Source organism: Ovis canadensis, chromosome 26 (assembly GCF_042477335.2).
Source record: "Ovis canadensis isolate MfBH-ARS-UI-01 breed Bighorn chromosome 26, ARS-UI_OviCan_v2, whole genome shotgun sequence".
Taxonomy (NCBI): Eukaryota; Metazoa; Chordata; class Mammalia; order Artiodactyla; family Bovidae; genus Ovis; species Ovis canadensis.
This window is the reverse complement of record NC_091270.1, coordinates 49,524,435-49,536,438: the sequence shown is the minus strand read 5'-3', so window position 1 is coordinate 49,536,438 and position 12,004 is coordinate 49,524,435. Positions and strand designations below refer to the sequence as shown.

At 35.7% G+C, this 12,004-nt stretch overlaps 1 protein-coding gene across 2 annotated transcripts in view; it reads right to left on the bottom strand.

Annotated features, from left to right (window-relative positions):
- ADAM9 (ADAM metallopeptidase domain 9) overlaps window positions 1-12,004 on the bottom strand; it is a 96,311-nt gene that overhangs the window by 14,882 nt on the left and 69,425 nt on the right. Inside the window, exons 17-19 of one of the 2 annotated variants that reach the window (XR_011253455.1) lie at window positions 10,216-10,365; window positions 4,021-4,101; window positions 3,662-3,767 (exon numbers count right to left, since the gene is read on the bottom strand). Coding sequence is in view for 1 of the 2 variants with exons in the window: in XM_069572992.1 (XP_069429093.1) it covers window positions 3,662-3,767; window positions 4,021-4,101 (187 nt within the window). In the remaining variant the exon portion in view is untranslated. The remainder of the gene's footprint in view (window positions 1-3,661; window positions 3,768-4,020; window positions 4,102-10,215; window positions 10,366-12,004) is intronic. The other variant, XM_069572992.1, reaches the window with a different exon arrangement.

The window sequence follows — 12,004 nt, the reverse complement described above, 5'->3', positions numbered from 1 at the left end:
CTCTTTTTGTACCATGATTTGAGCAACTTTTCATGTTTAAGAAAATACTGTATTTCTTTTTCTTCTCAGTTTCTAAAAGTCCTTTATCTATTAGGGAGAAAAGTTTTGTCTATGATAAATTGGCAATATTTTTCCCATTTTGTCATGTCTTATGGTACAATGATTTTCTCCATGCATAATTTTATTATTCCAAGGTAGCTAAATTTATCAATCTTATTTTTTGTGGCTTATGGACTTTAAGTCTTATAATTTTAAAAATTCATTAGTTAACATTAATTTTATCTGCTTCATGTTCTTCAGTGAAAGAATATAGCAAATATGAACATAAGTGGTAAACTATGAAATAATCCTAATTTTAAATTTGTAAAAGTACCAAAACTTTGTTTTAAAAGTTATATGAAACTACACAAAATACTCGACACAATTAAAAATAAAAATATGAAAACTTAAAGCCAATTTGATATATCATTTTATACCTAATAAGAAAAGGTCAAAATTTAAAGCAACACTGGCCAGGTTATATTAAAATTGGCACCTTCATACTGTCGGTGGCATTACACAAGCTCATTTGGAATTTTTATCAAGAACCATAAAAAGGATTATACCCTTCAATCTAATAATCTCATTACGGCAATTTATGCTTCAGTTGGGAAAAATGTTTAAGTATTAAGATGTACACTACAATGTCATCAGTGCATATCAAGAACTTAGAGACAACCTAAATGTCAAATAATTAGATAACAGCTAAGTCAAGTTATGACACAATCCATCAATGAATTAAAATGTATAGTTCTGACTTCCACTTCTAGCCAAAATGGGGTAACAGGAGCCAGATTTATCCTGCTAGCTATAGCAACCAGAAAACCAGGCAAAATACTTAAAGCAATGGTTTTCACAACATTGGACATATGGCAATGAAGAGCAGTGATCCCTTAGAGCTTTACAAGGGGAGCTCTACAATTGCCCCAGTTTGCTGCCTAGGGAAAGTTAACAGATTGTGATGAGGGGTGTGGGAACCTAAGCGAACTCCAGTGGTTTCCTTGAGGTGAGGAATAGACTCTGGTTGAGGAAGCAGTCAAGATAACTAGAGTTCACAAGCAAAGTACCAGAAGGGAGAAAGCTGCACAGACAAAACTTGAAAGATCTGCAGAGGGTTCCCCTCAGATACTCAGTTGAGAACTGATCAATGTATGCATGTAAGGAAATCACCTGAAGCCAGAGATAGAATCACCTGAAAGGATTAGTGGGAACAAACCCCACACACAACTCACACAGAACTAGAAAGCATGCCTTTTCCTACCACTTTTAGTGGGAAACTCCATAGTTAACGGCATTGAATCGAATAAACAGAAAAGGGTTTGCCTCAGTAATGGGGTAAAATCAATCCAAGGCTAAATGCTGCTCAGGTCCTCCCCAACAGAGCTTTAAAAAAGGTTCTAAAGAACCGTACTACATCCAGGTAAATTAAGCCCACTTAAGCTTACATCCAAAGCTCATCAGCAGAAATCCAAAAATACCTAATATCCAACAGGCAAAATTCACAGTTTTTGGAATTCAGTTAAAAAGATACAAGATATACAAAGAAGCAGAAAAAATATGACCCAAATCAGGAGATTAATTCATAAAAACTAATAAATGATACAGGTGACAGAATTAGTAGACAAAGACATTACATATTACTATAACTGTATTCTACATGTTCAAGAAGCTAGCGTAAAGATTGAACATGCTATGTAGAGACGAAAAAGGAAGAAAAGAAGAAAGGGAGGAAGGGAGGGTGAGGGAGAAAAGAAAAAAGGAAGGGAAAGAAAGAAAGAGAGCAAGGAAAAGAAAGGGGAGGGAGAAATAGAACTTACAGAGATAAAAACTTCAACATCAAAGATAAAGAATACACTGGATGGATTTAATAGCAGATCAGACATCACAGAAGAGTAAACTTGAAGAAAATAGAAACTATCCAAAATTAAACACAAAGAATAAAGAATTTTTTTTTTAATCAAGTGCCAACAAAGGTCCATCTAGTCAAGGCTATGGTTTTTCCAGTGGTCATGTGCCGTTGTGAGAGATGGACTGTCAAGAAAGCTGAGCACCGAAGAATTGATGATTTTGAACTGTGGTGTTGGAGAAGACTCTTGAGAGTCCCTTGGACTGCAAGGAGATCCAACCAGTCCATTCTGAAGGAGATCAGCCCTGGGATTTTTTTGGAAGGAATGATGCTAAAGCTGAAACTCCAGTACTTTGGCCACCTCATGTGAAGAGGTGACTCATTGGAAAAGACTGTGATGCTGGGAGGGATTGGGGGTAGGAGGAGAAGGGAACGACAGAGGATGAGATGGCTGGATGGCATCACCGACTCGATGGACATGAGTTTGGGTGAACTCCGGGAGTTGGTGATGGACAGGTCGCTGAGAATCGGACACAACTGAGCAACTTCACTTTCACTTTTCATTTTCACGCATTGGAGAAGGAAATGGCAACCCACTCCAGTGTTCTTGCCTGGAGAATCCCAGGGACGGGGGAGCTTGGTGGGCATCTATGGGGTCACACAGAGTTGGACACGACTGAAGCGATTTAGCAGCAGCAGCAGCAGGGAGGCCTGGTGTGCTGTGATTCATGGGGTCGCAAAGAGTCGGACATGACTGAGCGACTGAACTGACTGAAAACACTGAGAAGTGAAAGAACTGCAAGTAGCCAGATGTACATATAACTGGAGTCCCTGAGGGATGGAGTAAAAAAAGAAAAAATATTTGAAGAAATAATGACCACACTTTTCCCAAATTTAAAGAAAAAAGCACAAATCCAGAAAGCTTAAGAAACCCCAAGCACATCATAATCAAACACTAAAAATTAGAGATAAAATCTTATTAGCAACCAGAGGGTAAACACACACACACACACACACTACAAACAGAAGACAAAAAAAAAAGACAGATTTCTCAGGAAAAACAATGCAAGTCAGAAGACAATGTAGGAACATCTCTGAAGGAGTAAAAGGGGTATAAACTGTCACCTTAGAATTCTTTACCTAGTTATTATTCAAGAAGGAAGGCAAAATGAAGACCTTTGCAGATATAAGAAAGCTAAAAGTCAATTTTTCACTGGCAGAAATGTGAAAAGAAGTCCTTCAAGTGGAAACTGAATGATACCACATGGAAATCTGACTTAACACAAAAAAGAAGAGCACCAGAAATGGTAACTATGTGGGTAAACATAAAGATCTTTTCTAGTATCTAAATTTCTTTTAAAAATAATCAACTGTTTAAAGCAAAAGTCATAACATGTATTATAGGTTTAAAACATATATAGTATTATAATACAGTACAAAAGCCAAGAGGAGAGAAATGAAAGCATCCTGAAATGGCACAATATCATATGAAGGGAGACTGTGATAGAAAAATATCATTATGTTAGATTTAAACCTAAGCATATCAATAATCAAACAAAATATAATTGGCCAAAACAACTCAATTAAAAGGCAGAAACTGGCCGAGTTAAAAAAAAAAAAGCCAAGACCCAGCTAAATGCTGCCTAAGCGAAACCCACTTTAAATATAAAGACACAAAGAGATTAACTGATGTGGGAAGTGAGGGGAAGGTACAAGGATGCCCAGTTTCTGACATGGACCACAGAGATCACACTCATTTTCCTCTATACTACTTGCCGTTGTACGTAGGTCCACTGTCCACGCTTCCTCCGTATCCTTTAGTCTCACAGTTGGGGGGAGCCCAGCCATTGTCACAGTGACAATTTTTATTGCTATTACATACCTTCAAAACAATCAAAATACCACTTTCGTTAATTGTGAATGATGTTCTAAATCATGAACACAAGGATAGAAACCAAGAAAAAAGACTAAATTCATGCAAATCCATAGACATTCTTTTTAAGAATGAAGAATTTATCAGGTATCTAAATTCCCCAATAACTAAAAACCTTAAGAAATCTCACTGAGCATCCCCACGGAGAACTCTCATTATTCAAGCACTACTTTCGTGAACAAACCAAGAGACTATTACCTACCCCATGTCCATGACACTTTTCCTGAATGTCACAGTCATAATTCAGAACAGAAACATTTACACATGCGAAATTTCTACAGATCTGAAAGAAAAAGAAGTAATGAATAAAGAAAACTTGAACACATTAGTAAACTAGCCAGGGGAAAAAAAGACCTGGGTGTAGATGATTTCATTGGTGAATTCTTTCATACTTTTAAGGAACAGTTAATTCCCATACTGCATATTTGATGAAATTAACTAACTGACATAGAACTAACAATCAAAAAGGACAAAGATGACACAAAGGCCTAAAACAAAACTATAATCTATCCTTCTCTACAAATATACACGTAAAAATCTAAAGTAAAATATTCACAAATGGATTTTTTCAAATCAGACAGAGATAATCCCATTACTATAGAAAAGGCTCTGAAATGCCACAACTATTCATTCATGTTTTCTTTCTTTAGAGATTTAAATTAGTTGGATTTTAAAATCTTTACTTTACCCTTGCAGCCTTTTACTTTTTCTCTCATTTTTCTGTTTCAGTCTTTCTGTTCAGCTTCCTCACAAAATCCTCCAACTTTATATAACAATAAATCTATGGTTCAGTTATATATGCATGAAGATTAACAGTGTACTAGGGTTAGGACAGGGAGACAGACATCTCTTAGGAGGATGACCAACTAATACCAAAAATCTTATCTTCTCATCTCCAACCTGCTCCGAGGGTAACAGGCAACTCGTTGCTTTGTTGACAAGACAGGAGAAGCAGACAGACAGAAGAAGGACTAGCTTCTCCATCAGTCAACTAAATGTAAGTCCATTTTCAATATCATGTTTTCCCCCACCCCTCTCAGCTATAATCATGGTTTCCAAATCACCAATCTGTTTAGGGTTCTGCCAGGCTAAGATACAGGCTCTTTGTTCACACTCTATGAGTCTGCACTGTGAATTGTAGGTCCTACTGCTCTGGCAAACTTTTTTTTTCCTCTTTCAACTTTTCAAAACCTGTTGAAATTTTTATCTACTGATGCAATCTCATCTACTTCACACTTCGGAATCTACTCCCTAATTAGTCCCTTTATATTTTGAGAGAAATTGGCAGACAAACAGGATAAATGAATATTGCAATCCAGCATCTTTTATAGGTTTTTTTCCAATTCATATTTTCACTCTGAACTTGCAATAACTTATTCTAACTGACTGTAATGATTACTTTTATGTGTCTGCCTGTATGAGACAGAGGTCCAGGAATCAAGGCATGGAAGTAGAGTGGCACCACTCACTATTTCTCTTCATGACCCACTAGCAAAATGTTTGTTCCCTGCTCCCACAACTTTATGCTCTATAGTTAATCTAGAAGTCTTAATTCTAGAGGGAAGAATGCTTCCATCAGGAAACACTTCAGTGATTCCACTGAACTGGAAGTTAAGACTGCCACCCACTCACTTCAGATTTCTCATGCCTCTAAACGAACACACAAAGAAGGGAGTTACTGTGAGCTGATGTGACTGATCCATTCCCAAGGGAAAACTGGACTGTTACTCCACAATGGAATAAGGAAGAATATATGTGGAATATAGGAGAACCCTTAGGGTGTTTCTTAGTATGACCATTATAAAGACCGGTAGAAAACTACAACCACCCAATCCTAACAGGACTACTAACAGTCCAGAGCCTTCAGGAATGAAGGCTTTACAGCATCCTGCCAAGTAAAAAATCCTAATCAGCTGAAGTCCTTGCTGAAAGCAAAGACAATAAAGAATTACGGAAGAAGACAGTTAAATAATACCAGCTATAAGGACTTTCCTAGTGGTCCAGTGGTAAAGACTCTGTGCTTCCACTACAGGAAGCATGGGTTCGATCCCTTGGGGAACTAAGATACCATAAGCCACATGGTACAGCCAAAAATAAGAAAAAAACGAAACATCAGCTATAACTATATTACAGAAATGAAAACTGTAATTATCATGACCATTCCCTCATTTTGTTATAAACATGCTTGTGTGTACGTGTATCAAATACTTTTTTCTTCTCTCTCTTAGTCCCTCAGGTAGCATACAATGTATTACCTTTATATCATAGTATTTAAGTATTGCTAACTTTACATGACAGGATTTAAGTTACAGGCCATCAAGAAAAGTACACAGTAGCCAAAAATTAATCTCCTCAAAGTAGGATTTAGTGCATTTTTGGATACACACAAGATACAATGGTTGTACACACTTCTACCATGTTATGCAAAATTATGACCATGCTATTGTCTTCAAGATTATCTCAAAGAATGTTATCATGCTGAAGATTATGTATAATTTAAGGAGATGCATCAGGACCCCAAGCTAACAAGATGTGGACCTGGGATGTTAATTTCATGCATCAACTTGACTGGCTCACAGGGTGCCTAGATATTTGATCAAACATTATTCTAGATGTTTCTGTGGGGCGTTTTTGGAAGTGATTAACACATAAGTTAATCAAATGTAAAACAAGTTACCCTTCTTATCTTGGTCTTGTCCAATTAGTTAATGGCATGAATAAAATTAAAAGGCTGACCCTCCTCCAAATAAGAGAGAATTTCTCCAGCTGCCTGCCTTCTAACTGGAACACTGTTGTTGTTTTTTTTCCTTGCCTCTGGACTCAGACTGAATCATAACTCTTTCTGGGACTCAAACTCGCTAGCCTTTAAACAGGAAGTACACCATCAGGTCTTCTGGGTCTCCAACTTGCCCACTGCAGATCTTGGAATTGTTATCTTTCATAATTGTGTAAGCTAATGCCTTATTTTTTTAAAAAAAAAGCTTATACACACACACATACACACACACACACACACACACACACACACACAACCTAATGGTTCTGTTTCTCTGGAGAACCTTGACCAATTATTTCTCTATTATATTCAAACCAAAAACAACTAAACTGTACACATGTTGAGGTAAACCACACTTTAGCACACTGAGCACAATGCACAACTCAACAGCAAAAGCTACATAGGCATGAGACAAGAATGAATATTTTTCTACTTCTATTAACTAAAGTCTATTCTAGTGACTGTCTGTTACACTCAATGTTTGGGTTCGCCTCAAAACACCTATGCTGAAGCCCTAATCCATGTGTGGTGATATCTGAAGGTATGTAATTAGGGTGTGTTGATGTCATGATGGTGAAACCCTGGTGCAATAGGATTAGTTCCCTTGTATGAATAGACATCAGAGACAGTCATGTCTGTACTTCATGAGATCCTGAACTGGTCAGGCCATGGTCAGGAAGGAGCCCAGCACATCCAAGTACCTCGCTGGGGACATGCATATCCATGCCTCAAGAACCAGGTCTACAGACTTCAGTTTTGGCTGCAAAATGTGAAATGGCTCCTGGGATTTCATTCCAGTCCATTTCAATCACAGTCCACAAACCAGTCCTGCCCATCCAGGGACTCAATTAGTGAACAGACAGTAGCCTTCTTAGGTGCCTGATAGGAGTTCCACCCATCCATGCAATTGGTAATAGGCCTGCTGTTTCAGGACCCAACTGTGGACCATGTCTTGGGGCTACCTCCTGAAAAGCGCAGTTTAGTATACCCAGGGACCAGTTAGCACCCATACCCTACCAAGTTCCTGATAAAAATTTCACCAACCATAGGTCCCACTGCATATCTAGAGACAGATTTGAAACCAGCTCCAAACCAGGTAGACTAAGATTCCAGAGATAATCCCATCTGCACACAAAACAGACAGGAGGTCTTTACCAGCTGAAAGCTTTCTGTAAAGATTGGAAGAGATGTTTACCCCCTTCAAATACACAAACTCCAGTGCAAGGCTACATGGAAAAATCAAGCAAATATGACATCACCAAAGGAAACTAATAAAGTTCCAATAAAAGGAAAAAAAACTTATAGTAGATGCACAAAGATAAAGAGAAAAGAATTAAAGCATGCACTACAATAAAATATATCAAAAGACAGAAAGGGAGGAACAAAAAAACTACAAAACAGGCAACAAACATTTAACAAACTGACAGTTAAATAAGTCTTTACCTATCAATAGTTACTTTAAACATAAATGAACTAAATTCCTAAAACAAAAGACACAAAGTGATTGAATGTATTTAAAAAAAGGAAAAAGATCTAACAATATGTTGCCCACAAGAGATTCACTTTAACTTTAACCATATGCACCAGTTGAAAGTAGAGATGGAAAAAGATATTCCGTGCAAATAGTAACCAAAAGAGAACAGAAGTAGCAACAATTGTATCACATATAATACACTTTCAGACAAAATCAATCACAAGAGACAAAGAAGGTTACTATATACTGATAAAGGGGTCAGTTCATCAAGAGTATATAACAATTACATGCACCCTATATTGGAGCTTCTAATATTTAATCCAAATAATAACAGAATTGAAGGGAGAAATAGACAGCAATACAATAACATATAGGGGACTTCAGTTTCAATATTGGATGGATGATGCATACAGAAATGTAATAAGGAAACAGACCTGAAGAACACTATAGACCAAAAGATATATACAGAATATGTCATACAACAGCAGCAGAATATATATTTTTCTTAAGCACACACAGAACATTCCATGTCATAAACCATATGCTGGGCCACAAAGCAAGGCTTAAGAAGATCAAAATCCTATCTGGTTTCGTTTTCAACCACAGTAGTATAACTAGTGGAAAACTGGAAAATTCACAAAACTGAAAATTAAACAACACACTCCTGAACAACCAGTCCTGCCATTTGCAACAATATGGATGGATCTTCAGAGCATTCAGACTAAGAGAAATAAGTCTGATGGAGAAAGATGAATTCCATATGATCTCACTTACGTATGGATTTTTTAAAAAACTGAACTCAGAGAATGGAAGGGTGGTTGCCAGGAAATGGGAGAAATGGAGAGATGTCGGTCAAAAGGTATAAACTTTCAATTATAAGATGAATAAGTTCTGGGGATCTAATATTCAGCATGGTGATTACAGTTAGCAATACTGTATTATATTCTTGAAAGTTGGTAGGAGTAAATCTTAAAATGTTCTCACCAAAAAAATATGTATGCAAGGTGACAGATGTGTTAACTAACTTTACTGTGCTAATTATTTCACAATATATATCAAATCATCACATTGTACAGCTCAAACTTACAAAATGTTACGTATCAGTTGTATTTTAATAAAGCTGGGCTTGGCTACAGGGGAGGTGGCGAGGGATGACAACAGTGGAAAACAAAGATGAAAGATACAGTAAAAAAAAAACCACAGGAACATTATCTGAGATTCTGGGGTTCCAAAGCTCTGTATTTGATTCTGTGATTTGAATCAGTAAATTTCCTGCTGTGATTTAATTCAGTCTTAGCTGAGTTTCTGTGAAATTTAAGAGTACTGACTAAAATTCAGAGAGTAAATTTTCATCAGTTAAAAAAGGATAAGTGGACAGCTTCAGAAATATAGAAGTATATTTAAGAGCACAAAGACTGAGAAATAAATCTACATTACCAGTGTTTGCTCCAGGGTTGTAAAGACAATTTAATGCCAAGGAATTTATCAACGTAACTCAGTACATGAACAAGTCAAAGGAAAATATGTAGTGATTATTTAAACAGCTATTGGAAAGTACTTATAAAATTTTAAAACTATTTGTTCTTTTCTTCTTACTAATTACAACTAAAAGGATTCTCCATTAAATGAAAAACATTATCTATCCCAAGTCAACAGTCAAAATCATATAACCGTGAAAGACTGCACATATTCCCAGTCAAGTTAGAGAGAAGACAAAGTACACTATCATGATTATTATTTAAAATTATCCTGCAAGTTTTACCATTGCAATTACACAGGAAAAAAATTCAAATTGTAAGTATCAGAAAGGAAATCAACTTTCTATCATTTACAGATAACAGCTTACCTAAAAAATTCTAATACAATAATATGTAACACTAAGTGTATGGCTGGTGACAAAGTAAATATACACAAATGAATATATTTTTCTGAATATCAATAATAGCCAATAAAAATATAAGCAAAATAGCTTCTCTTACCAATAAAAACAAATTAAAAATGTAACATAACAAATTAGAAAACATAATAAATCTGTGTTATTCATAATAGCAATCAAGATATAAAATACCTAGGAATAACAAAAAAATGAAAAGGAGCTTTATAACTAAAGCTTTAAAATACAACCCCCAAAAAATCGAGAGACATACCATGTTCTTCTATGAGAAGACTGAATAATGTAAAGATGTCACTTTTCCCCATTACAAATTTATAAATCTGATTTGATCCCAACCAAAATTCCAAAGCGCTTTTATTTTTAATTTTTTTTTGGCACCTTGACAAAATGATCTCAAGTTCATCTGTAATAATAAATGAATATTAATAGCGAAGAAAACTATGAAAAAAGAATGAAGGGGCATTTATAAAACCAAATATTAAAAATACATTATAAAACTGATAAAAACTGAAAGAAGTCAATACTGACATATGAGTAGTCAGACCAATCAGTGGACATGACGTGAAAAAGCAGAAACCAAGCTCAAGTATATATAAAAATTTAATAAGCAATTTAAATAAGATTTCAAATTAAAAGAGATTATACTTGAGGTGTAGGCAAATAACAAATCATTCTTAAAAAAGTAACATTAGAAGTCAGCATACAGTCATCATCTCTAAATGAATAAAATGATAAAAAGAAAAAAAGAATGCCAACCTCATACTATACACTCAAACTGGACTAAATAGATAAGCATTTCAAAAAATTTTAATGTCCTAGAAAATAATTCTCTGATACTACATTAAGAAAAGTCTTTAAAATTTGAAAGTAAAGTCAGACTTTCTTTACTTTTCCTTTCTTAAAGGAAAAGAATAATAGATTTGTTTATATGAAAAAGTAAACATGGAAAAAAATACTAAAATCAAAAGAAAGAGGCAAGTAACAAACTGGGCAAATAAATTTTTTAAATGTATTATATTAAGTTTTATATGACATAAGTTATAGCTCTTTAAAAATTAATAAGAAAAACACACCATTTTTTAAATAAGCAAAGAATATTAACAAGCAAATCACAAAAGAAGGAATAAATATATGGAGACTAAAAAATTTAATGTCACTAGCAGTCAAGAAAGAGCAAAATAAAAAGAAACTGACCAATGAAAGTTTAAAAACAATAGTACCTAATCCTGATTACAATATAGAGAATTGAAACACTAACTATTGAAAACTGCTCAGAAAGTAAACAGGGAAAAACTTTTCTAAAGAGAAATTTGGTAAAACTATATATAAAACCTTAAACATATGTACCCCAATAGGTTAGTCTTTAACCTCAGAAAACCACCAGGATGTTGTGAAATTTCTTATAAAGTCCTTTACCTAAACATTGTTTATACTAACCTCAGCAGCTGAGTTAATGGCATGGCAAAGTGAAAGTCGCTCAGTCATGTCCGACTCTTTGCCACCCCATGGCTATAGTCCACAGAATTCTCTAGGCCAGAATACTGGAGTGGGTAGCCTTTCTCTTCTCCAGGGGATCTTCCCAACCCAGGGACACAAGCCAGGTCTCCTGCATTGCAGGTGGATTCTTTACCAGCTGAGCCACAAGGAAAGCCCATGGCAAAGGCAGACACAAAAACACAAGGGTCTTTTTGTAAGAATGAGGGACAACAGAATGCAAAATGAAAACTTGGTAGAAACTGAGGTAACCTGAAGGTCTCTGTCTTTTTCATGTGTCCCATGGTCCCATAATCAGTCAATTGTGTTCTCTCTTTCCTCCTCTGTTCTCCTATGAGTTGGTTTCTTCAACTTGTTCAACAATCCTGCACCCTTAGATCTATCCTATATAGCTTAAGCTTGCTATCACCCTTCTAGCCCTACTCCTACATTATGGTATCTCTCAGAGACTTCTCAGTTTCAGCTCTACTCTTAACTGCCTTTCTTTACTTATGTATTCCCCGCACAAATGGAATTAGGCCTAGCTCATCTCATCCAGAACCACTGGT